We start from the raw sequence: 20,366 nt of genomic DNA, 5'->3' as shown, positions 1-20,366 counted from the left end.
AAGTAGCCCTTGAGGTGACCGGCTGGAGAGGGCTACTTCCGTCAAGAAGTAGATTTATTTCAGATATATTTGCTTGCAGTGCCCTTGTTAAGCAGGACAAGAGGCTCACAGAAGTGAATGCTGGGCTGGGCTTTGCAGGGGCAGGTACAGGGCAGGGTGAGGTAACGAGATCAAGGCTACTAGGCTGAAGGGACAGGAGGGACTGTTGTGAAACTGGCCATATGTGGACTTTGGTGCCACTTAAGCTGGAGCTTGAGGTTTCAAAGGTGGACAAGTTTGGAGCTTCAGCGAGCAGGTGCAGGAGGCTGGCAAGCCAGAGTAGGAGGCAGGTCTCCAGGGATGGGACCCCAGGCACCTTTTGGTGCCCTCTTTCTGGGGCCTGACATCTTTGCTTTCTTTCAGGAGGATCAGGTCCATGCTGTTGCTGGCTCGGGGGCCCAAGGCCAAGGCTTGGCTTTGGCTTTGTCAGCTTAGGCCACCAGTACCCTCTATGACCCCTGGAAATGAAGCCCTGCACATGAGGCCCCGGCACTTCTCGTGGCAGGGCCCACCTCAAGGCCCTAGGCTTCGAACCAGGCTGCTCATCACTGCCCTATTTGGAGCTGGGCTGGGTGGGGCCTGGCTGGCTGCCAGGGCTGAGAAGGAACAGCGGCGGCAGCAACAGCGGACGGAAGCCCTGCGCCAGGCTGCTGTGGGTCAGGGCGACTTCAGCCTATTGGACCACCAAGGCCAGGCTCGCTGCAAGGCCGACTTCCGGGGCCAGTGGGTACTGATGTACTTTGGCTTCACACACTGCCCAGACATCTGCCCAGACGAGCTGGAGAAGCTGGTACAGGTGGTACAACAGCTGGAAGCCAAGCCTGGACTGCCCCCTGTGCAGCCCATCTTCATTACTGTGGACCCTGAGCGGGATGATGTGGCAGCTATGGCCCGATATGTGCGAGACTTCCACCCAAGACTGCTGGGTCTAACGGGCTCTGTTGAGCAGGTGGCCCAGGCTAGCCGCAGCTACCGTGTGTACTACAGTGCTGGCCCCAAGGATGAGGACCAGGACTACATTGTCGACCACTCCATTGCTATCTACTTGCTAAACCCTGATGGCCTCTTCACGGACTACTATGGTAGGGGCAGGTCCGCGGAGCAGATTGCAGACAGTGTGCAGCGGCACATGGCTGGCTTTCGCAGTGTCCTCTGAACCACTGCAGCCTGGGGCCATCATTAAACCACACTTCTCAGTTGTGTGTGTGTGATCTGTGCCAGCAGTCCACAGGAAGGCAGGCAGCTCTACACAGTAGATAATTTCAGTGGGTTTTGTTTTAAGGGTAGGTGAGATGGCAACACAACTTTTATTAGGCTGGGCCAGCCAGGAGGCAGAAGCAAGCTCTCAGCACACAGCGAGAACTGGCCCACCCTCCCATCACACCTTCTGCTTAGGGCTGGGCCATGGAGGGAGCCATGTAGGTCTGAAAGCGCTTGTGGGCTCGCTGGTGAGTGAGCAGTCTCAGAGACATGGTGTCCACAGCTGCTTCCAGCCCTGGCTGTTGGCTGATCTCCACCGTGTAGTCATTGGCCTGCAGGGGCAAGCCATCAGCAAGGTTTGGGGACCATCTTCCCCACCCATGAGACCCGAGGCACTCACCAGCTGCAGGGAGGCCAGCATGGAGCGACACACCTCAAAGGCAGGCTGGCCTGCCACCAGCTCCGCAAAGGGACACCACTTGTTGAGCTGGGGGAATCGTGAGATCACCTGGTCCCCGTACGTGTGGATATCAAAGGGCACATGCTGCTCCTGCATGGGGGAGGGGCGTGTTGGTGACAGAGAAGGACAGCGTGGGCAAAGCTCAGGCAGGAAGCTCCGGTCCTCAAGAACTGCCTCACCTGCTCCAGGAGCAGGGGTTGGATGGTGTCTTCCCAGTCCCTGATGCGCTGGCTCAGCTCTGTCTCCTGGACAAACTTCTGGGAGTTGGCGATGAAGAGCTCCTGGGGGGGACCGTAGGGACTTCCATCTTGTGTGCAGGGACCTGAGGCTTCCTCACCCGACTCCCTGCCTCTGACCCAAGCCTACCACATTCCTTCGAACCAGCTCCTCGTAGCTCAGGGACTCTGGCATGGCCTCTGCCTCTGAGAAGGACCGTCTGTGAGTTGCTGCAGCTGTGGTGCTGCCACGCCCTCCCCTCCAGCAGCTCCCGTTCCCTCAGACATACCCAGGTCAGCAGCCTCGCCAGGCTTTGCCTCCTCGGGCTCCACATACCCTTCAGGTTCCAGAAAGTCGTCTGCTGGGACACAGGAGAGACAACCACAGGCAGGAAGTCAGCTGGTTCTACTGATGAGCCCCACCCCAGAGCCAGCAAGCACCCACCTGTTGCCCCCAGGTCTTCCAAGGACTCCTCCAGGCGGTCATCCTCTAGGTGGTCATCCTCTGCAGGCCACAGGCCCTCTTCAGCCCTAGGCAGCCACCGCTCAGTTATCTGTTCAGAGAGAGCATCTGTGAGGACACTGTCCTCTTCCATCAGGGGCCCCCTCAGCCACACAGGTACTCACCTCCCGCCTCTGCAATGTCCGGAGGGTCTCCAGCTGCTCCTTCACATGCTTCCAGTACAGAACCTCCATGTCTACAGATAAAAGCTTTGTGAGGGGCTCACCTCTCCTGTCCAGGCTCATTCCAGTCCACCCAGGGCCTTGGGTGACCCTGTTCAGGTAGAAGGCACAGTAAGGTTGCACATGGGGCCTTGCCTCACCTGCAAAAGTTGGGCCTTTTCTCCGGGGCCTCCTGCTGTCAGCGTGGTCAGCATCTGTGAGGAAACTTGGTCGGCAAGAACCAGGCCAAAGCCTGGACCTCCCCATCAGTTAGGGACTGCCAACAGCATTAGGAAAAGATTGCTGGTCCCCCTTCCTCCACCAGCCCTGACCTGGCCCCAGCACCCAGGGACAAGGTGTCCCACCCAGCCCACCATGTACTCACAGGTGGCCAGGTACCACTGGTGGAAGTCCTGTAGCTTGGCAGTGGCTTTCCTCTTGCGCTTCTGTCCTGGAGCCTCCTCCACACAAGGGGGCACAGAGTACGGCCTGCCTGGGGTCAGGCTGGGGCTGTCTCAAGAGCAGCCATGGGACTGGGGTCCAAAGCCCACCCCCACCCTACTACCCCAGACCCCAGCACGCTGGGGAAAAAGAGCCTGAGTGGAGGTGTCCCCCACCCAGTTACCTTTCTTAAAGGGCTTGGAGTCCAAGGAGTCAAAGGGGTCTAGGCTCTGCCAAGGGTCTGGGGTCTCCTGAGCACAGAGCACAAGCAGATGCTGGGGGCGGTTAGGGCCGAACACCCTTCTTCCCAAGCCCAACACCAAGTGCATGACAGCCCAGGGAGAGGCTGCCCGCTCAACCCAGGGTCAGAGTATGACACCTGAGGCAGGGGAAGGGGCCCAGCCTGCGGGAAGGGGGACGTCAATTTCTGGAAGCCAGCCAATTCCTCAAGAGTAAAGCCAGGAAGGGAATTGAAGGGCCACGGGACTGGAGGCGTGACAGGGAGTCCTGCGGCTCACTCCCTGCCCCTCACCTTTAGCCGGGACATGGGGTCCGGGGCTCGCTCCCGCTCCCGCAACATGTACCTCCTGGTCAGGACGGCACTCTGCAAAGAAGGAGCCCACAGGTGCCCTGACCTGCACCTGTCCATACAAGATGCTGGGTGCCCCAGCAGCTCTGCCCTGGGGTCCATGACAAGAACTCAGCAGGGACCCTCTTCGGGTCCCATCGTTCAAGGACTAAAAACAACCCTAAGAAAAACTCTAGAACATCCCAACTAGCCATCACAGAAGAACTTTTCTTTTTTCAAAATATAAAACAAAATATGGAATATGACAAACATCCATGTTAACATTCCCTCCCATCTATGTCGAGTTGGTTGAAGCTTTTTTTTTTTTTTAGTTGTAGATGGACAAAAGCTTTATTTTATTCAGTTATTTTTATGTGGTGCTGAAGATTGAACCCAGTGCCTCATCCGTGCGAGGAAAGTGCTCTGCCTCTGAGCCACAATCCCAGTGCCTGGTTTGAGCTTTTTATTGCTGGACTGATTTGTGATGCTGGGGACTAAACCCAGGGCCCCAGGGATGCTCAGCAAGTGCTTTCCTGGAGCCACACAGCACACTGTTTTGTTGTTGTTTTAATTTAGAGATAAAAAGAAAAGAAATCCTTCTTTAGAAGGGGACAGATTCACCCCACGGGAATTGAGGGAGGCAGCAGAGGCCTCTGGAACCATTCCCTCTGGCCAGCCTGACCTCAGGTACTGTGAGCTCCATGGGGTTCAGACCACTGACTAGCAGCCCACCCCTGAGGAGCAGCAGCTGCTCCACTCAGAGGAGAAGGACACAGAAGCTGCCATGAAAAGGCTAGCTGCGGGGTGAGTCAAAGACAGGAAAGCTCCTAGGCGAGTCCCTAACTGGCCAGATGTATCCAAAGCAGACAGCAGGGAAAGACCAAAAGACCAATATGGGAACCACCATATTGTGCTGTGCTCCCTGTGTGAGGGTTACTGCCCCAGGGTCAGGGCTGGCCAGTGGGCAGCTCAACTCAGTTGCCTCAGGGGCCCTACCTGGTGGGGGCTCCTGGGCTCCTCAGGCTCCACTGTGGCCTTGGGGGCTCTGGCCTCTGGGAGTTCTACTGTGTCAACCACCACCGCCGCCGCCTCCGCCACCTCCTCCTCCTCCTCCTCACCTCCACTGCTGGGCGCTAGGCCTTCTGGAGCGGTGCCTGGGCAGGCAGCAAGAAATCTGTCAGCCCCAGGGGATCCCGGAGCCCAGAGAGCAGACAGGGCTGCCCTTGGTGGAAGCCCAGGTAAACCTAACAGGACACTCCCTCTGCTCAGCGTCACTCCCTGCACATGAAGTATCTGCTGCACATGGAGGATTGGGCAGGCCTTACACTCTGTCACACTAGTGTCTTTGTTTGGCTCATTTCTTTTTTGTGGTTCTGGAGATTAAACCCAGGGTCAGGCTGGCTTTGAACTTACAACCCTCCTGCCTCACTCTCCTGAGTAGCTGGGATTATAGGCATGGCCACCACACCCATCAGTTCATCTTCTTGGCAAACCTTCCTCTCTATGTGCTGCCACCTATGTCTGTCCAGAGAAGGCCAGGAAGGCAGTCCAAGGCCAGTTGCTGAGGCTCCATGAGGCCGGGGGCTCTTGAGCTCTCCAAGGCTGTGCCTGCTCCCCTTACACCTCACCCCTCACAAGCTGCTGAGCCAGGGACAGGCACGGCAAGCTGGGGAAGCTGAGAGCAGCCCATCTGGAGTCCTGTCCACATCTCTGCCTCCTGGGTCCCTTCCTCAGCCCTGTCAGTCCACCAGAGATCTGCTCTCACCTGGCTGCTGGGAGAAGTCAAGCACAGTGACAGAATTCCGGCACCCAGAGACGTCCATTGGCTGCTCCTCGGCCCTCCTGGCATCTGGGAGGCAGGGGTGAGACAGAGGTCAGCACCCCCTATGTTCCGCCTCATAAGGTCCCTACCTGATGCCCAATGAGCCCCTCTACAGGGGCAGCAGCAGGCAGAGCCCAGCAGGCCCCAGGCCTCAGGCTGGAGAGAGGAGTGGGTGTCATATCCCAGTACTGAAACTAGCTGGTCCCTCACTGGCTGGCCACTGAGGCACAGTGAAGGTGGGAGAAATGGATGAGCTTCAGCCAAGCCACCCAGTGGAGCAGGAGCCTGGGAGGAGGCAGCTCCCAAGAACAGAACTGGTGGGCACAGGGGAACCAACAGGAGTCCCTGAAAGACCCTTCCTTCCCTCCTACCAAGTGCCCAACACCCAAGCCCTTACCCTTCTGGTTTCTTGGTATGGTGCACGTGCCCACAGGCTCTATGGGGCACATGCCCACTGGCTCTAGCATGAAGGCCCCTTTGGGGTGAGGGGTGCACGTGTTCATCCTGAAATCCTTCCGGCTAGCCAGGACCTCACCCTGGTGGCTGTGTTGGCAAAAACACACTCACTGAAGAGGCCTTTCTTGGGTAGGCCTCTCCCCCTCCCCAAGCTGGGCTCAGGCCCATACCTGTACAGAGGGCTGCTGTTCTTCTCCACTTCATCAGGGGCCACCAGGGCCATGGGCAAGAGAGGGACAATAAGAAGCTCCTGCATGAAGGCCAGCATCAAGTGTGGGCCCTGAATGCCTTGAGCTCTTAGGCAAGGACCCACACAGAGCATTCCAGATAAACCCCCACCCCACCCAGAGAGCAAGGCACTCACACTGGGCACCTGGTCGTTCTTCAGATCTACATTAGCACGGGAGTCAGGGAAGTCGTCCAGCGATAGGAACTGTGGAGACAGCAGGAGTGCATAGAGTGCAGCTCAGACGCCACAGGGCAGGGGTCACCAATTCCACTTACCTCATCCTCTGCCTCCTGGGGGGCCTCCAAGCTGGCGGTCCCATTGGCCCCATCTTCCTGTGCTGAGGAGAGCTGCTTGGCTCGCCTGGGAGAGAAGAGCACCTCATGGGTGTCCTGGGGGCCACAGGGCCTTGAGCTGCACCCGCAGTGTGGAAGTGCTGGCCCCTGCCTCCCGACTCCACCTCTACCACTCACCTCTTGCCAGAGATGAAATCGAGAGCCTGGTAGACCAGCGAGTAGAGGTACTCCACCTGGCAGCCAGAAGCCAGCAGTAAGGACAAGTGAAGGAGGCACCACCCACAACAGCCCACGGCCCTCCCACTCCAAGGCCTGGCCATCATCTCCAAGCCTCCAGCATGAGTCCTGCCAATTTTGCCACCAAAAATAATTCTCACGTCAAACTAGTAGTCTTACCAGCATTACCCCAAGGCTGCGTGCTTCTCTCCTGTCTCCGTTTTCCATCAAGCAGCAAGCATGGCCTCAATGCGTGGCACCACTACATCCCGAGGGGTGCCCCACACAGCCCTGGTGGGCAGGCCCCACAAATCAGGCCCCTCGCACAGGCACCTGCTACTCTTTTGCCCACAGGCTCCTGCCAGCTCCTCCATCCTAGAAGCCTGTGGGCCTCTGACAGCCCATCAGAAATCAAGCCACAGTGGGCCACCTGACAGATCATTCCCCTAGCTTCTTGCCTGTCTCCTCCACAGAACGCTCTTACCACTAGGGTGAGGGCTGGAGTTTTTCAAAATGCTGCTGATGAAGCACTTTCAGGTGAGAGGCAGGGGAAGCAGAGTGCATGCGTACCCTCGCCACCTCTGTGCTGCTGCAAGTGTGCACAAGGGATGACAGAACCCACAGCGCACGCCACCCTCTCTTTCTGGCAGTGACAGTTTGTTTATCTTTTGCTAGAGACTGAACCCGGGGCTTCATGCATGTTTAGCAAGCACTCTACCCTGAGCTACACCCTCAGGTCCCATGTACCATTTTAAACCCAAGATCATCCTTTGGTATTAAAATATGTGAATGAGTCAGGGGTGAGGCCTCTGGTGCTATCAGGGCAGGTCACAGACAGGATGAGCACTGTTCCCTGCCCCAGCAAGAAAGCTGACCAGCGGACACTTGCCACCAAGGAACCCCGCAGGGCCCACCTTCTTGCTGTAGACACAGGCTGAGCCCTGGATCAGCAGTGCAGCCTCGATGAAGTTCATTGTGGTTTTGCCTTCGTCAAAAGAAATACAGATCTGGTCCAACTGCAAGAGACAACACCAGTGCCAAGGAAGCCAGGCCCAGTCTGTGCCCACTCTGCCCAGGGAAGCCCTACCCACCACCGGCCACAGCCCGACAGCTCCAGCTCTGCTCTGATCCCGTCAGCTGTCTCGGGGTGTTCCCAGAGAGGAGACACATGTCTTGTGATTCCCTATTTCCTGCATCCTCTAAGACCTGGTGTTTTGTGGGAGGGAGGCCCCCAGAGACCGCCCTGACCACAGCAGTTCCCTCAGACAACATGCCCACGAGCATCAGGGCCAACTCAGATGGCCCTCAGCAGGAAGACTCCTTACCCTGAGGGAAGGAAAAGAACCTCAGGATGAACGCAACAGAAACAAATGTTAGGGTCTCCATCCTCTGAGCAGAGCCCTTGACAAATAGGTCCAGTGAGGCATTCTCTTTCTTTTGCAACTCCCCGAGTCCCCTGAGCCTCAGCTCCTGCATCCCTCTAAACACCACAGTCCAAGGGGCTCCATCCTCAGCCCTCTCCTCCCATGGCACACCTGCCAATGCACCTGTTTGTCCACCCCATGCTACCATGCGGCTACTCATGCTGACACATGGCTACCATCCATGTGTCAACAGTTCCCCGCCCATCTCTAGACCAGCTTTCTTCAAGAACTTGGCCTCATTAACAGAGGTACTAAGCACCCCCCAGAATGTTTTTTGAGGTATTAGAGATTGGACCAGGGCCTCACACATGCCAGACTCTACCACTGAGCTGCACCTCAGTGCCCCCCACATTTAACTCAGGATCTTCCCCACGAAGCAGGCTCCTCTACCACACTGCTCCCACCAACACTCAAAGCCCCTTCCTATTCCTGCCCTCTGATTTTGCTTTTCCTTCTGCCAGGAATGCCTGGCTCTAAATGTCCCAGTGTAAACTCCCCTGCAGGGGCCTCCTTGCCACCCATCATCAGTGATTTGTTGGTGTGTGGTACTGGGGATTGAACCCAGATGCACTCTACCACTGAGCCCATTTTATTTTTTATTTTGAGACAGTCACTAAGTTGCCCAAGCTGGCCTTGAACTTGCAATCCTCCTGCCTCAGCTCCTGAGCAGAAGGGAGTGCAGGTGGGAGTCACCATGGCTGGCCCTGTCAGTGTTATCTTTTTGCACTACTTTCAAGTCTCTTCTTCCTTAGTGAACTGTGGACAGCATCAGGTAATTTCAGCCTTCCATTTAGTGCCCAATGCTGATGCCAAGTAAATATCTGATGAACTAAAGAAGTGGTAATATCAGAGCTAAGCCTGAAAAAACAGATACAAACTCACCAGGCAGGTGAAAGCATAGGACTTCAGAAAGAGCAATCCCCTGCCTATGAAAAGGCAGTCAGCAGAGACAGGCTACAACTGTTCAGAAAAATGCACATCACACAAACATGGCCAAAGTGTAGGCTGCGCTGGCAAGAGAGCTAAGACGCTGGGCACTGTGCTGCACAAGGAAGGGGAATGATCTGCGAGGGCGTCACCAAGGGGAGCTAATTCCTGAAGGATAAAAGAAATTTGGGGGGTGGGGTGCAGGAGCACCAGTCTACAGAAGTGTGAGAGCTGCAGAGTGCCCTGCCCTGAAGAAAGGATGTACAGGAGGCCCAAGCTAGGGCCCTTCCCTTTGAAGACCCCCCAGCCCAGCCAGCTCACTTGCTACAGGGATATCACACTCCAACAATCTTCTCATGACTCCAGGTTGGATTTCTCACCTAAACCCGTACATCCAATTGCTTTCTTCAATCATTCAGATGTTTTAACCAGATTCACAATAAACATGCCCACACTGAATTCTAGGCAGCACCCAACTCACCACCCAGAAACTCAGGGTCTCAGCAGCTTTCTTCCCCTGCCCACGTCCCTGCCAAATCCAGGCTGCCCTCCAATCAGCTGTTGCCCAGGCCTAGCTTCAACCTCTGCACTGACAGGACTCCTCCCACCTCTCACATCCCTGCATTTACTCTCATCACTCCACCACACAACCCTAATGGCTTTGTGCTACTCTTACGAAAAAGCCCCCAATCCTAACCAGAGCCCCTAAGGCAGGCTCCCTTGCTTGCCATTTCCCTCTCCAGGCCCTGGTCCTTCCCTGCTGGCCCACAACAGCACATGGGCCCACTTTCAGGACCTCCACTGAGCCAATCATCTTCCCACCTCAACTTTCAAACACTGTGTCCCTCTGCATGGAACATTCTTCAGCTCACCATGAGGAAGCAACTCCTTTAACCCAAACACAATTAGGTTTCCATCACACCCTTCCCAGAACCCTAAACCCTTCTTTCAAAGCTGGCATCACTTTGTAGACTACCCAGGTTGCAGTGGGAAGTGATTGTGCTCTGTCCACTATCACCTGTGACTTTGGGCACACAACTTCTCTCTCTAGTGCCTGCATGAGTAGTTTTTGTAAGGATTATGTGAATTTATCTGTGTGAAACAACAACAGTGCTTGACCCAAGTATGCACCAAGTGTATGATATTTATGACTCTGTGTTGCTACTGCCTTACGTCCCAGCCATCTGTCAAAGTACAAGGCCTACCAAAGCACAGATTGTTTGCTTTGCTCACCATTATTTTTGCAGAGTTTTGGTTCTTGTCACACAATGGACATTCAGCAACAATAAATACATAAGTAGATAAGAGAATATAACATCATAATGTGTTATGAAAAAAAATCTGATAATTATATGGAAAACAAAAGCAGCACTCTGAGGAAACCAGAGGTCAGGAAATCAGGCCCTCCAGGACAGAGAGGGTCTGGCAGAGCAGTCATGAAGCAGGAGGGAAGGTGAACAAGCCAGGAAATATTCTTATCAAGTATCCCCAAGGACCCTGCTTGATGTGGAAACCTAAATCCACCAGGCACAGTTCTCTGAATTTTCTTAGCAGACTGCATTGAAGCAGAGACGGTCAATCATCAGATCACAGGTTCACTTAATAAACATTTATTCCACACCTACTATATGCCAAGCACTCTACTAAGCAGAAGAGAGTATATACATAATCCCTGCCCTTGCAGAATTTAACACTAGGTTGAGAGAGGCCAAAACAACTAGATAAGTAGGAAATGTGATAAACATTCCAAAGTACACAAGTACTATGACAAGAGTTGGAACTATTTTAGTCACGTATACAGTGACCAGCTGATATTTAAGCTAAAATATAAAGGACGAAAAGGACTTTATCATAAAAGAATATTTTCCAGTGCAAACAAAGTATACGGACCCCAGCGAAGAATGAGCATGGGGAAACAGGCTGACTTGGTTCAACTGAACAAGGCAGAGAACAGCTTGAGATGAGGCTAAAACAGTGAGCACAGCCAGACTCAGAAGAGGAAATTTGGATTTACTCTAAGTGCAATGGAAAGCCACTGAAGGGTTTTAGGCTGAGCAGTGCTTTGGCATGATTTTTAATTTTTGAGTCACACCTGCTTCTGGGTGGAGAATGGACTGGATGGGGCCAAACATGGAGATAGAGAATCCAGATTGGAAAATGAAAAAATGAAGCACTCCACTTTAAATAAGTTAAAACTGAGATGCTCACATCCTAGTGGGTGTCAAGAGAGCAGCTAGATACAGAGAGAGAGAGAGAGAGAGAGAGAGAGAGAGAGATTGTGTGTGTGTTGGCCAGGAATGGTGGCCTACACCTGTAATCCCAGCAACTGGGTAGGCTGAGGCAAGACAATTGCAAGTTCCAGGCCAGCCTTAGCAACTTAGCATGGTCCTAAGGACTTAATGAGACCCTGTCTCAAAATAAAACACACAAAAAGGGCTGGGGATGTGGCTCAGTGGTTAAGCAACCCTGGGTTCAATCCCCCATCACCAAAAAAATAAATAAATAAAAGATCTGGGACCAAGCCATAAATCTGGGAGATGTCCTCATAAGTCACCTATACGGAAAAAAACATCACAGAAAACAGTGAGAGAGACTGTTTAAGGGAAAGAGGGCTCCACCCTGAGGAGCTCAAAACTTAGGATAGAAGACAAAAAAATAGGCAGAGAAATAGGAAGAAAATCATGGCACCACTATTTCGAGAAGGAAGGAGTGGTCAACCCAACAAATGCTGGCGAGCTGAATAAACTGACACATCTAGTATCCTTTGAATTTAGTAGGATGGAGGTCACTACTGATGAAAACAAGAAATTTGTAAGTAACACTGTAGTGGACGCGGAGTAAAAGAAAAGTGCAACACTAGACGACAGCTCTTAAGAGAGGTTTAGACACAGTTGTCAAATATGGAAGGAATTCATTGCTGATAGGATAGAACAGCATGCTAGCTTGCAACAGGTTTGAACGTCCAAAACAAGAAATCCCTCTCGCAGCACGTAGCTCAGTGGCAGAAGTGCTTGCCTAGCATGTGTGAGGCCCTCGGTTCGATCCCCAGTGCCTCAAAAAAAAAAAAAAGGGAAAAAACCCTCCTACATAGCGATCCAGATCCCTCAACACACACATGCACACAATAGCTGAACCAAGACGACGATGCTTCCTAGTCGGTACGCCGCAGTGGAGACAAATGCTGGTCACCAGCCCATCTCACGGCAACGTCAGCTCCAGGCTTCCCCCGTAAGGGATGGTTTCAAGAAGAGCTGGAGCTGGGGCAAAGAAGGGGGCCGAGGACGAGCGGCAGAGCCGGACGGCCGCAGCCTTAGAGGCAGCTGGGCCGCCGCAGGCCCCGCGCGCCGCGCCCGCGCCCGCGCCCACCTCGCCGCCTCACCTCCTCTAGATATTCGCCCAGCTGGGCCGCCACGTCCACCTCCCAGTTCTTGGTGAGGTCGCGGATGGGCTGCAAGAGGTGGGCGAAGCGCGCCTCCACGTCCTCCATGTCCGGGAGGGGCCGGGCGGCCGGGGAGCGCAGGGCTGGCTTCAGACAGCGCTCTCGGCCTCAGCCCGCCACTGGTTCTGGCGCCATTTTGCTGTTCCCGCCCAGGAAGTACGTAAGCTCAGTGCCTCGCGCGTACCTATGACGTGCACAGGTCCCTGACTTCTGAACCAACCCCAAGTCAAAGGGCCCTGGAAAAGGGGCGGGGCGCTCTGGGAACCATTCGGGGCGGGGCTTGCAGCTGCCGGGAGCCGGACGCGAAGCAGAAGCTGACTAGTGGGGCGGGGCGGGGCCGCGGGGCGGGGCTACGAGAATGGGGTTGGGCCTGGGGCGGGGTCTTAGGGGCGGGGTCATGGGAATGGGGCGGGGCCTGGGCGGGGCCTGGGGCGGGGTCGTAGGAACCGCGGGCAGCTGTCCAGCCGGTCGCGTAGCGGACATGGCGGGCTCCCGGCTCCCTCGGCAGCTCTTCCTCCAGGGTGTGGCCGGCGTCTTTATGTTCGCCTTCGCTTCCCTCTACACGCAGATCCCGGGTGAGGGCGCCGTGGATGGGACAACACCCCCCAACCTGTGCGCGGGTCCCTGTGTGGTCGCATACCCCGCCACTCCGCATTCGTGCGGTCTGGGGCGAGAGTGAGTCTAGGCCTTGATGTCGCGGTGTGTGACCGCGGTTCGTGTCCTGCGAGCCGCGGGGACGTGGCGGTAGGAAGATGTGCGATGCCTCGTTTCCCGCAGAGTTCGAGTTCTCACCTGGGGTGGGGGTAGAACCCCTGGGAGGGTGGGAAACAGATTTCCGCCCAGACCTGGTGGGGCAGGTAGGAGAGAAACGTGAGCTGTTGGGCAGAAGATGCTGACCCTGGGAGTCGGGCAGTCCTCCTGGACCCAGGGTGGGTATCAACAGGTTCTGTCCTGGGGGGGGGGGGTGTCTTGAGGGATTGTAGGCCACTTCTACAGGGAGGGGGAAATCTGTAGACCCTGGGGGGTATCTGCAGACCCTACAGTGGGATGGGGGATACCTGCAGACCCTGGTTCAGGTAAATTTGGCAGGGGCCGCTGTGAGTAGCCCATGAGTAGCCCTGAAACTGCCCTCCCACAGGCCTCTATGGCCCTGAGGGCATTCTGCCTGCTCGGAGGATGCTTCGGCCACAGGGCAAGGGACACTGGCAGCAACTGTGGGAGACACCAACACTGCTGTGGGAGGCACCAAGGCTGGGGCTGGACACAGCCCAGGGCCTAGAACTGCTGAGCCTGTTAGGCACAGTGCTGGCCCTGGGTGCCCTGCTTCTGCGTCCACTGCGCCACCCCCTCGTCTATCTGCTGCTCTGGGCTGCTTACCTGTCAGCCTGCCAGGCAAGTAGGACCCTTATCTCTTCATCCCCTTCCCACTCCCACCTCTACCTACTTGAGGACAGACACATCTGCCCCCTGACAGCCCTCTCCCTGCAGGTGGGCCAGGTGTTCTTCTATTTCCAGTGGTGAGTGCCTCTTGGGCAGGGCTGCTGGAGGCTGGGTAGGAGTTGACTGCCTTTCCCCAAGACCCTTGAGGGGAGGGACCCTTGGTGCCATTTCCTCTCCCTGTAGGGATTCCCTGCTGCTGGAAACAGGCTTCCTGGCTGTGCTGGTGGCCCCGCTGAGGCAGTTCCCCAACCGTAAGCAGGCCCAGGGTGGGCTGACAGGGGCCTTGCCCCATGAAGGCCTTCCCTTCTGGCTCGTGCGCTGGCTGCTGTTTCGCCTCATGTTTGCCTCGGGTGTGGTCAAGCTGACCAGCCGCTGCCCCACGTGGTGGGGACTCACTGGTGAGGGTCCTGGCCTGAACCTGGGGTGGTCTGGGGTTCTTTCTAGCCCTGACCACCTGCTTGTCCCTGTAGCCCTCACCTACCACTATGAGACACAGTGCCTGCCCACACCTGCTGCCTGGCTTGCCCACCACCTGCCCGTCTGGCTGCACAAGCTCAGCGTTGTAGCCACGTTCCTCATTGAGATCGCCGTGCCCCCTCTGTTCTTCGCTCCCATTCGCCGCCTGCGCTTGGCCGCCTTCTACGCTCAGGTGGGTACGAGACAAAGCATGGCTTTCTTTAGTACTGATCAGGGGTCCCTCTTGGGATAGTGCTGGGAGACAGGCAGCCTTGCAGCTGGTCTGGAGATTTCGGGTAGGGGGCCGCTGTGAGTGCAGACCCTTCTTAGGTGCTGTTACAAGTCCTCATCATCATCACTGGCAACTACAACTTCTTTAACCTGCTGACCCTGGTGCTCACCACTGCCCTCCTGGATGACCAGCACCTGACTGCTGAGCCTGGTCTTGGCCGCTATAAGAAGACACCCACCTGTGAGTGTCAGCCTGTTCAGAGGCCCACCATCCTCACCCACACTGTCCTCCCAGAGTGTGTCTTTCCCTCCAGCATCCCATGCAGTGCCCCTGCTTTAGCTCCACCCTAGTCCCCTGCTATCAACACTCAGCCAACCTGTAACTGTCCTGCCCACAGCCTGGCCCAAGGCCCTGCTTACCACACTATCCTTGCTGCTGGAACTGGCCGTCTATGGACTGCTGGCCTATGGCACTGTGCACTACTTTGGCCTAGAGGTTGACTGGCAGGAGCACGCCATCCACTCCAGAACCAGTGAGTGCTAGATGCGGGGCCAGGGGCAGGGCGTGGGCCAACCTTCCTCACACTCCCCTTCTTTGGTAGCTTTCACCTTCCACCAGTTCTCCCAGTGGCTGAAGACAGTGACCCTGCCCACTGTGTGGCTGGGGGTGGCCTCCCTGGCCTGGGAGCTGCTGACTGCCCTCTGGAGGTAGGTTCTTGAGTGTAGGGGAGTCGGGGAGCTTCCTGGACGGGCCTGAATACACCTGGGCTCCCTGTCCTCAGGTGGACCCAGGTGCGGGGGTGGCTGCCGAAGCTCCGTGCTGCTATCCAGCTTTCCATCTTGGGTGCTGCCACAGTGGCCTTGTTCTTGATCAGCCTGGTGAGCAGCATTATGGGGGAGTGGGGTTGGGGGGGTCTGGGGGTAGCCCTGAGCATTTTGCCCACCTTTCTGCAGGTGCCCTACTCCTACGTGGAACCTGAGACCCACGGGCGCCTCTGGACTGGAGCTCACCGCCTCTCCGGTGCTGTGGGACACCTGCAGCTTGCCAACTCATATGGCCTTTTCCGACGGATGACTGGCCTGGGTGGGCGCCCTGAGGTGGTGCTGGAGGGCAGTTACAATGGACACCACTGGACGGTGAGCTTCCCACAGGTTGGGGGACTTAGGGGCCAGTCTCACTGGCTCAGCTGACCATGGGCTCACCTGGCAGGAGATCGAGTTCATGTACAAGCCTGGGAATGTGAGCCGGCCGCCCCCTGTCGTGGTGCCCCACCAGCCACGCCTGGATTGGCAAATGTGGTTCGCAGCCCTGGGCCCACACACACACAGCCCCTGGTTCACCAGCCTGGTTCTCCGCCTGCTGCAGGGCAAGGAGCCAGGTGAGGGGGCAGGCTGCGGGAGCCACTGGAGGGGGTGCTGGCCCTCGTGCTGAGCGCCTTCTCCCACCACAGTGATCCACCTGATCCAGAACAACATCACCAGGTACCCCTTTCACAAGCAGCCACCCGCCTACATCCGAGCCCAGCGGTACAAGTACTGGTTCTCACAGCCTGGAGAGCAGAGGTGAGGCTGTGGTCCAGGGCGGGAGCTGGATCTGGGCTCCAGCCGTGTGCTGAAGATGCTCCTGTTGCAGCAGGTGGTGGCGTCGGCAGTGGGTGGAGGAGTTCTTCCCACCTGTGTCCCTGGGGGATCCAGCGCTGGAGACACTGCTCAGGCAGTTTGGGCTTCAGGTAGGAGGGTGTCCACCAGGCTGAGGGAGGTGGCAGAGGTAACCTCAATTCTCGAGGTCTTCCTCAATTCTTTTCCCACAGGACAAGAGCCCACCCCGGGCCCGCAACCCCCGCAGCGCCCTGGTTCAGGCCCTCCACTGGGTGCGGACCCAGCTGTCTCCCATAGAGCCTCCCACCCTGCTCTGGGGGCTCCTAGGGGCCGTGGGGGCTGTCAGAGTCATGCAGGCCCTGTTAGTATCCCGGTCACTCAGATCCTCCCCCCAAGACAGAGGGGAGAAGCCCAAGCCAGCCCTCAAGAAGAACTCTGGAGCTGCCTCTGAACAGGCCAGCCGAGCCACCGACAACTTCAGCAGCAGTTCCCGGCCTGCCCGGCAGAAAAAGTAGCTTCATGTTCTCTCATCCACATATCCTCAGAGGGTTGGGTCCCTGCGGAGTTCTGACCTGCGGGACACGGCCCAGCCACCGTGCCTTAGCTGATCCTCCCAGGACAGACACAGGCTGGGGTGCTGCCCACTGAGGTTGCTACCTTGAGAGCCACAGGTCCTCCAAGGCTACCACCTTCCTCCCCAGTCACTCCCCCACCCCTGTTGCCTTGGCCGTCGGCTTGGGAGGTGGACATGTAGCCCAGTGCTGGATCCTTCCTGGGACACTGAAGTCAGTGCATGGAGGCCCTGCTCCTTCCCTGGGCCAGAGGGTCTGAGTCTGGAGCCCCTGACCCCAGTGCCCATGTGGGGGGATAAGGTGCACTCATTAAGGAGGAGAGCAGGCAGAGCAGCCGCCTGTGGTATCACCACACCAGCTGCCATCCTTCAATGCTCCCACCAATAAAGGTGTCCTTCATGCTTGCTGTGTGCCCAGTGTCCTTCCTGCTGGGGATCCCTGAGGACAGTGGGCAAGACCCCAGTGTCTACCACTAACCTGGCTTTAATGGATGTCCTCCCCAATTCTCCTCAATGTTCTCCTTCATAAAATAGACACAAGGGCCTGACCACAGGGGATTTCACAGCCTCTGTGACCTGTAGGACAAAGCCCAGCCACTGTGCCTTGGACTGTGGAGCTGTTGCTGGATTGTAGAGCCTGAACCCAAGTCCTTCCTCCCTCCTGCTCTGCTTTCTGGTCTTGAGAAAGGACAGAAGGGTTAGAGTAGGCAGAGGGAGGTGGTGAGGTGGGCAAAAGCCGAGGGTTTGGGGTAAGGAGCAAAGGTGTACCCAGTCCCCTCCTGGAGGAGGACACCAGGGAGGTGGGAATTGGCACTGTCCAGGTTTCTGCTGGGGGTCACCTTTCAGTCAGAAGACATCTAACCCTTCCTGGGAACTTGCAGCATGGCTTCCCCGGCCCCTGACACCCCCACACACACCCCCCACACACCCCTACCAAACCAGAGGCAGCTCTGTGCTCTGGCAGAGCCTGCTCCATGAGCTTTGCAACGCCTTCAAGGGGGCCCTGTACACAGAATAGATAAGGTGGAAGTTAGGTTTGGCCTAAGATGGTGACTTAACATTCTAAAGCCTGCTCTTTTTCTTAATTTTTTTTTAAACTTTTTTTTTTTTTTTTTTTTTTAGTTTTAGGTGGACACAATATCTTTATTTTACATTTATGTGGTGCTGAGGATCAAACCCAGTGCCTCGTGCGTGCTAGACGAGCACTCTACAACTGAGCCACAACCCCAGCCCCCCCCCTTTTTTTTTTACCCCTCACAAAGATGTTTTATTTTTCATAGTGTTAGGGTTCGAACCTAGGGCCTTGGACATGCCAGGCAAGGGTTCCACCATGAAGCTACAGCCTCAACCCTCTTTTTCTTTTTTTTTTAATTATGTTAGTTGTAGATGGACACTGTATCTTTTTTTTTTTAATTATGTTAGTTGTAGATGGACACTGTATCTTTTTTTTTTAATTATGTTAGTTGTAGATGGACACTGTATCTTTTTTTTTTTAATTATGTTAGTTGTAGATGGACACTGTATCTTTTTTTTTTTTTTTTTGGTACCAGGGATTAAACTTAGGCATTCAACCACTGACCCACATCCCCAGCCCAATTTTCATGTTTTATTAGAGACGGTGTCTCACTGAGTTACTTAGCGCTTTGCCATTGCTGAGGCTGGCTTTGAACTTGCCCTCCTCCCGTCTCAGCCTCCTGAGATGCTGGGATTACAGGAGTGCGCCACCGCGCCTGGCCACAATATCTATACTTGCTTTTATGTGGTGCTGAGGATCGAACCCAGTGCCTCACACGTGCTAGGCAAGCGCTCTACCGCTGAGCCACAACCCCAGCCCCCAAGCCCTCTTTTTCTCAGGCTTTTAAGCTCAGTTTATAACTCTCCTGGGCTTTCTGTAACAGCTTTCTTGATCATTCTTGCACTGTACAGTCCACTTTGGGTTTTTTTGTACCAGGATTTGGACTCAAAGGGCCCACATCCCCAGCCCTATTTTGTATTTTATTTAGAGACAGGGTCTCACTGAGTCGCTTAGCGCCTCGCTGTTCTGGCTTTGAACTTACGATCCTCCTGCTTCAGCCTCCCAAGCCACTGGGATCACGGGCTTGTGCCACTGCACCCGGCCACTCCACCCATTTAAAATGCAGGGTTCAGTGGCTTTTGGTATATTCATCCATCATGATCCAGAACCTTCTCATCACCTGAAGAAGAAACCCTGTACACCTTGTCAGTCACCCTCCAACCCCTTCCCTCCCAAACTCTCTATGGATTCACCTATTCTGGACACTTCCTATAAATTAAATCATTTACAGAATGGAGGTATAAGTATGGGTCAGGGGTAGAGCACTTGCCTAGCATGCATCATCTCAATCCCCAGCAACCAGAGACAAATGAGCTACACCACGGTGCCTTTTGTGTCTGCTCCTTGTGCTTGGCTGATGCCTTGGAGCTGCACCCACTCTGGGGGCCACATGTCAGGGCTTCCTTCTCTGACGGTTGACATTTCATTACATGGATGGGCCAGTCCCCCATCAGTGGCCATGAAGCTGTTTCCACCTTTGCTGATGTGGATAATGCTGTGTAAACCTTCATGTACACTAGTTTTGGATGCACATCTGTTTTCATTTTTGCTGTTCTGTTTTATTTGTGATATCTTTACAGAAACTCAAACACTTTTTTTTCCATTCATCAATGCTAAATGCCACAATTAACTGCTTTATAAAATATAATTTTGTCAATTTATTTTTAATTTATATTTATAGTAAAAATACACAATTTTTAAAAATATTTATTTTTTAGTTGTAGTTGGATGTAATACCCTCATTTATTTAATTTTATGTGGTGCTGAGGATCGAACCCAGGGCCTCGCCTGTGCTAGGCGAGCGATCTACCGCTGAGCCACAACCCCCCAAAATACACAATTTTTAACCTTTTTTTTTTTTCTCTTTTCCCTTGGTATTAGTACTGGGGATTGAACCCAGGGGACTTTACCACCAAGCTACATCCCTAACCCTTTCTATTTTGAGATAGGGTTTCACTAAGTTGTGAATCTGGCCTCAAACTTTTTTTTTTTTTAAGAGAGAGAGAGATAATTTTTTTTAATATTTATTTTTTTAGTTTTTGGTGGATACAACATCTTTATTTTTATGTGGTGCTGAGGATTGAACCCAGCACCCTGCGCATGCCAGGTGAGTGTGTTACCGCTTGAGCCACATCCCCAGCCCTGGCCTCAAACTTTTGATCCTCCTTCCTTGGCCTCCCAAATTTCTGGGATTACAAATGTGATCACCACACCCAGCCCTTTGCCAGTTTTTTAATTGGGTCATTTGCTTTTTCTATAACTGAGTGGTAGCAGTTCTTTGCGTATTCTGGATATTCTTTATCAGACATATGGTTTGCAAATACTTTCTCCCATTTTATAGGTTATCTTTCTCTTTGATATGCAGAAGTTTTTCTCCTGTGCTGCCTGTGCTTTTGGTGTCATCTCCAAGAAGTCATTGCCAAATCAAATGTTGTGAGACTTTCCCCATAAATTTTCTCCTAAGTTTGGTCATTGGTACATTTTGAGTTAGTTTTTGTGTATGGTGTGAGGTAGAGCTCAGCTTCATTCTTTTACATATGAATATTCAGTTTTCCCGTTTGTTGAAAACATGATTCTTTCCCCATCCAATGGTCTTGGCACC

General features: G+C 54.5%; 3 protein-coding genes across 10 annotated transcripts; 2 read left to right on the top strand and 1 right to left on the bottom strand.

Annotated features, from left to right (window-relative positions):
- The first annotated feature begins 415 nt into the window (after positions 1-415).
- Positions 416-1,239, top strand: LOC124092168 (protein SCO2 homolog, mitochondrial). Its single transcript, XM_046443611.1, has one exon. The coding sequence runs from the start codon at positions 416-418 to the stop codon at positions 1,193-1,195; it is 780 nt and encodes a 259-aa protein (XP_046299567.1). The 3' UTR covers positions 1,196-1,239.
- An 88-nt stretch (positions 1,240-1,327) lies between these two features.
- Ncaph2 (non-SMC condensin II complex subunit H2) lies at positions 1,328-12,561 on the bottom strand. 3 transcript variants are annotated; one of them, XM_046443599.2, is made up of 20 exons: positions 12,333-12,561; positions 7,517-7,618; positions 6,564-6,619; positions 6,369-6,453; positions 6,229-6,297; positions 6,035-6,114; positions 5,806-5,951; positions 5,352-5,435; positions 4,583-4,740; positions 3,551-3,622; positions 3,203-3,269; positions 2,963-3,070; positions 2,739-2,792; positions 2,542-2,612; positions 2,360-2,468; positions 2,205-2,276; positions 2,066-2,121; positions 1,879-1,980; positions 1,640-1,789; positions 1,328-1,571 (listed from the first exon to the last, which is right to left on the bottom strand). In XM_046443599.2, the coding sequence occupies exons 1-20, from the start codon at positions 12,438-12,440 to the stop codon at positions 1,431-1,433; spliced, it is 1,890 nt and encodes a 629-aa protein (XP_046299555.1). In that variant the 5' UTR covers positions 12,441-12,561; the 3' UTR covers positions 1,328-1,430. The 3 variants fall into 3 exon arrangements, with proteins under 3 accessions (XP_046299555.1, XP_046299556.1, XP_046299557.1); XM_046443600.2 differs by having other exon boundaries at positions 2,205-2,273; XM_046443601.2 differs by lacking the exons at positions 7,517-7,618; positions 12,333-12,561 and adding an exon at positions 6,783-7,476.
- Positions 12,562-12,834: 273 nt separating this feature from the next.
- Lmf2 (lipase maturation factor 2) lies at positions 12,835-17,094 on the top strand. 6 transcript variants are annotated; one of them, XM_046443476.1, is made up of 14 exons: positions 12,835-12,967; positions 13,531-13,784; positions 13,881-13,909; positions 14,016-14,230; positions 14,303-14,481; positions 14,619-14,760; positions 14,918-15,052; positions 15,122-15,227; positions 15,302-15,398; positions 15,474-15,656; positions 15,730-15,898; positions 15,971-16,082; positions 16,156-16,249; positions 16,331-17,094. In XM_046443476.1, exons 1-14 carry the CDS (start codon positions 12,874-12,876, stop codon positions 16,631-16,633), a joined length of 2,112 nt encoding a protein of 703 aa, XP_046299432.1. In that variant the 5' UTR covers positions 12,835-12,873; the 3' UTR covers positions 16,634-17,094. The 6 variants fall into 6 exon arrangements, with proteins under 6 accessions (XP_046299432.1, XP_046299431.1, XP_046299430.1 ...); XM_046443475.1 differs by having other exon boundaries at positions 16,153-16,249; XM_046443474.1 differs by having other exon boundaries at positions 16,138-16,249.
- Positions 17,095-20,366: the final 3,272 nt, after the last annotated feature.

The sequence above is a fragment of the Marmota monax genome, unplaced genomic scaffold (assembly GCF_021218885.2).
Source record: "Marmota monax isolate L192 unplaced genomic scaffold, Marmota_monax_Labrador192_F-V1.1 WCK01_AAM20220418_F8-fsc00234, whole genome shotgun sequence".
In the NCBI taxonomy this organism is placed as follows: Eukaryota; Metazoa; Chordata; class Mammalia; order Rodentia; family Sciuridae; genus Marmota; species Marmota monax.
Note: the sequence above shows the minus strand (reverse complement) of the source record. Positions and strands in the feature narration are given on the sequence as shown.

Bases quoted from the DNA above. Each gene is read 5' to 3' on its own strand.
- LOC124092168 (XM_046443611.1), top strand. From the start codon at position 416: ATGCTGTTGCTGGCTCGGGGGCCCAAGGCCAAGGCTTGGCTTTGGCTT.
- Ncaph2 (XM_046443599.2), bottom strand. From the start codon at position 12,440: ATGGAGGACGTGGAGGCGCGCTTCGCCCACCTCTTGCAGCCCATCCGC. The intron at 5,952-6,034 runs GTATGGGCCTGA...TTGCCAACACAG, and splicing joins AACAGCAGCCCTCTGTACAG to CCACCAGGGTGAGGTCCTGG. The intron at 5,436-5,805 runs GTAAGGGCTTGG...CCTGCCTCCCAG, and splicing joins CATACCAAGAAACCAGAAGG to ATGCCAGGAGGGCCGAGGAG.
- Lmf2 (XM_046443474.1), top strand. From the start codon at position 12,874: ATGGCGGGCTCCCGGCTCCCTCGGCAGCTCTTCCTCCAGGGTGTGGCC. The intron at 15,399-15,473 runs GTGAGCAGCATT...ACCTTTCTGCAG, and splicing joins CCTTGTTCTTGATCAGCCTG to GTGCCCTACTCCTACGTGGA. The intron at 15,899-15,970 runs GTGAGGGGGCAG...CTCCCACCACAG, and splicing joins GCTGCAGGGCAAGGAGCCAG to TGATCCACCTGATCCAGAAC.